General features: G+C 49.4%; 1 protein-coding gene across 1 annotated transcript; it reads left to right on the top strand.

Moving 5' to 3' along the window:
- Positions 1-398: 398 nt before the first annotated feature.
- On the top strand, positions 399-1,427 carry LOC115331937 (adult-specific cuticular protein ACP-20-like). Its single transcript, XM_029994211.3, has 2 exons — positions 399-473; positions 999-1,427. Exons 1-2 carry the CDS (start codon positions 399-401, stop codon positions 1,425-1,427), a joined length of 504 nt encoding a protein of 167 aa, XP_029850071.2.
- Positions 1,428-2,247: the final 820 nt, after the last annotated feature.

Raw genomic sequence — 2,247 nt, forward strand, 5'->3', positions numbered from 1 at the left:
AATAGAATTTATAAAGCCCCAGCTCTCGGTCTAGCAGAAAATAGAATGTGGGGGACGATATATGTCTATTCCGATGGAGGTGAATATGGCCGAACGACCTTCTTATTAATGGCGACCCCCTTTCCTGCGTCGCGCCGATTTAATGCTGCGCTTGTCGCCTCCCCTCACCTCGGCCAGCTGGAAATTCGCAGCCGTGTCATGACCGCATTCCGCCATTTATAGGCGATTGAACTTCCTCGATTGTTGCGTGACCGCTACTTTAACATGATGCTCTCTTAGACGCATATGAGGAGTTGAGGAAAAGACATGCGAGGAACTGACAGGAAAGCTACTTCGATTGGACAGACTTGACCTTGAACGTAGGCTCCTCCCGTTGATCTCAGAATCTGCCACTATAAATGCCCAATAGTGTGCTGTGGCACAAGCACACTCTGTCGAAGCCTTTCAACGGGATTTCAGCCATGAACACCTTTGTGAGTATCCTCTAAATGGCGCAAATTCCCAATCTTTATTTGCTGTGCGAGCACGAGAGAATCGCCACATGGTTTCTACTTAATAGGCTATGGTGGCAGATGGAAATAGTGTATTCCCGCTATTCACCCCGAGATTCGATCAAGAAGGCTTATGTAGTGAAAAGCAGAACTAAGCTTCGTTTAATACTTCCTTGGAGCAAGACGAATGCTACGCACGCTGGGCGGATGCCTAGGGAGGCGCCCATTCAGCCCTCGCGCACTGGAATCAACTGCTAAGAGCTCGTGCGCTCAACCCTTGCCCATGCTTTGTGCCGTTAGTGTGGATGCTTTGTGTCCACCCGCGTTGTGGACAGATTAAATTACCACATGCCTCAAAGAGAACCATGCATAAGCAAAAGCACGCTTCCACACAATTCAATCTTGGTCTTGAGGCCAATTCATTCTGCCCCTTAAGAGCGACAGTTTTGACACGAACCCTCCTAGGTGCTTTGGCTCGTTCTATAAATTCGTTCCTTCAATCTCTAGGTCATCGTCCTTTCTGCCCTTGTTGCCTGCGCATCCGCCGGTGGCTTCCACGGTCTCGGCCTTGGGGGCCTCGGTGGCCTCGGCGGCCTCGGCGGTGGTTATGGTCTTGGAGGTCTCGGTCTCGGCGGCCTGGGCCTGGGCGGAGGTATCCTGAAGTCGGGTACCGCCTACGGTGCCCTGTCTGCCCACCCAGTGGCCACCCTCGGCGTCCTCAAGCAGCCTGTGGTCAACTACGGTCTGCTTGCCAAGCCCGTCGTCAACTACGTGGCCCAGCCTTTCGCCAGTGTGTCCCACGTCTCCAAGCCTTTCGTGAGCTATCACGGCGGACTTGGTGGTCTGGGTGGCCTCGGTGGACTCGGCGGTCTCCACGGTCTTGGCGGTCTCGGCGGCCTTGGTGGTCTCGGCGGTCTCGGTGGCAAGCTCTGGTAATGAGCGGACGTCTGAACCAATGGATGCATTAATCAAAAGGACAAGCAACAAGGCATGATCACATATTGTGGGGCTTTGTTCTCGGTTTCTATGCCGCTGTATTATTCTGTACTATAGCAAGACTTCAATAAAGATTGGATTGTAGATACGTTGGTGTCCTAGTAATCTTAACTGCTGCGGAATCTGATTGCATCACTCATTGTTTAATAGACCCTCTTTAAAAGTGAGCCCCCTTGAGTAGCTGCTGGCTTCGATTTTCCGAGGCCGTCATACTTTCGACATTCACGTCCTTGGAGCAATAATTGGGCGCGAGTGCTGCTTCAGCACTCGGTGTGAGCTTGGATCCAATCACTCGCTTCGTGCAGGAAGCTATTCCTAAAATATGTCGGCCGCCAATGTCGCTCCATTTATTTGAGAGTGTCCGTTGCAAGTCATTCAGTCGCGTGAAAGGGTTCACATACTTGCCTTAGGCTGTTAAATATATTATAATTATATTTAAATGTAGAATTATTTCTTTCGCATCACGGTGCTTTACATTCTATGGAAATTGTTGACTGACGGCGTGAAATGAAATTGTGACTTGGAAAGTTTAGTGTTGGTTTTACAAAGGAGATTCGACATGCGGAACAAAAGGGGGGATTTGACAAGCTGATGGAACACACTTGGCAAAACAGGCATGTCGTAAACGGCCGTTTAAAAAGTCATGACATGAAAAAAAAATGTTCGATTGTTTTGGTACTAAATTTGCACGTGTTACGTAGAACACAAACCGAGTTTCATGACTTTTGAGATGCTTTCAGAATACATCGTTTGACACCTA

The sequence above is a fragment of the Ixodes scapularis genome, unplaced genomic scaffold, assembly GCF_016920785.2.
Source record: "Ixodes scapularis isolate PalLabHiFi unplaced genomic scaffold, ASM1692078v2 PGA_scaffold9__187_contigs__length_104089568, whole genome shotgun sequence".
NCBI classification, from domain to species: Eukaryota; Metazoa; Arthropoda; class Arachnida; order Ixodida; family Ixodidae; genus Ixodes; species Ixodes scapularis.

Excerpts from the sequence above, each read along its gene's own strand:
- LOC115331937 (XM_029994211.3), top strand. The coding sequence starts at position 399 with ATGCCCAATAGTGTGCTGTGGCACAAGCACACTCTGTCGAAGCCTTTC. Across the intron at positions 474-998 it reads TTTCAGCCATGAACACCTTT|GTCATCGTCCTTTCTGCCCT; the intron begins GTGAGTATCCTC and ends TTCAATCTCTAG.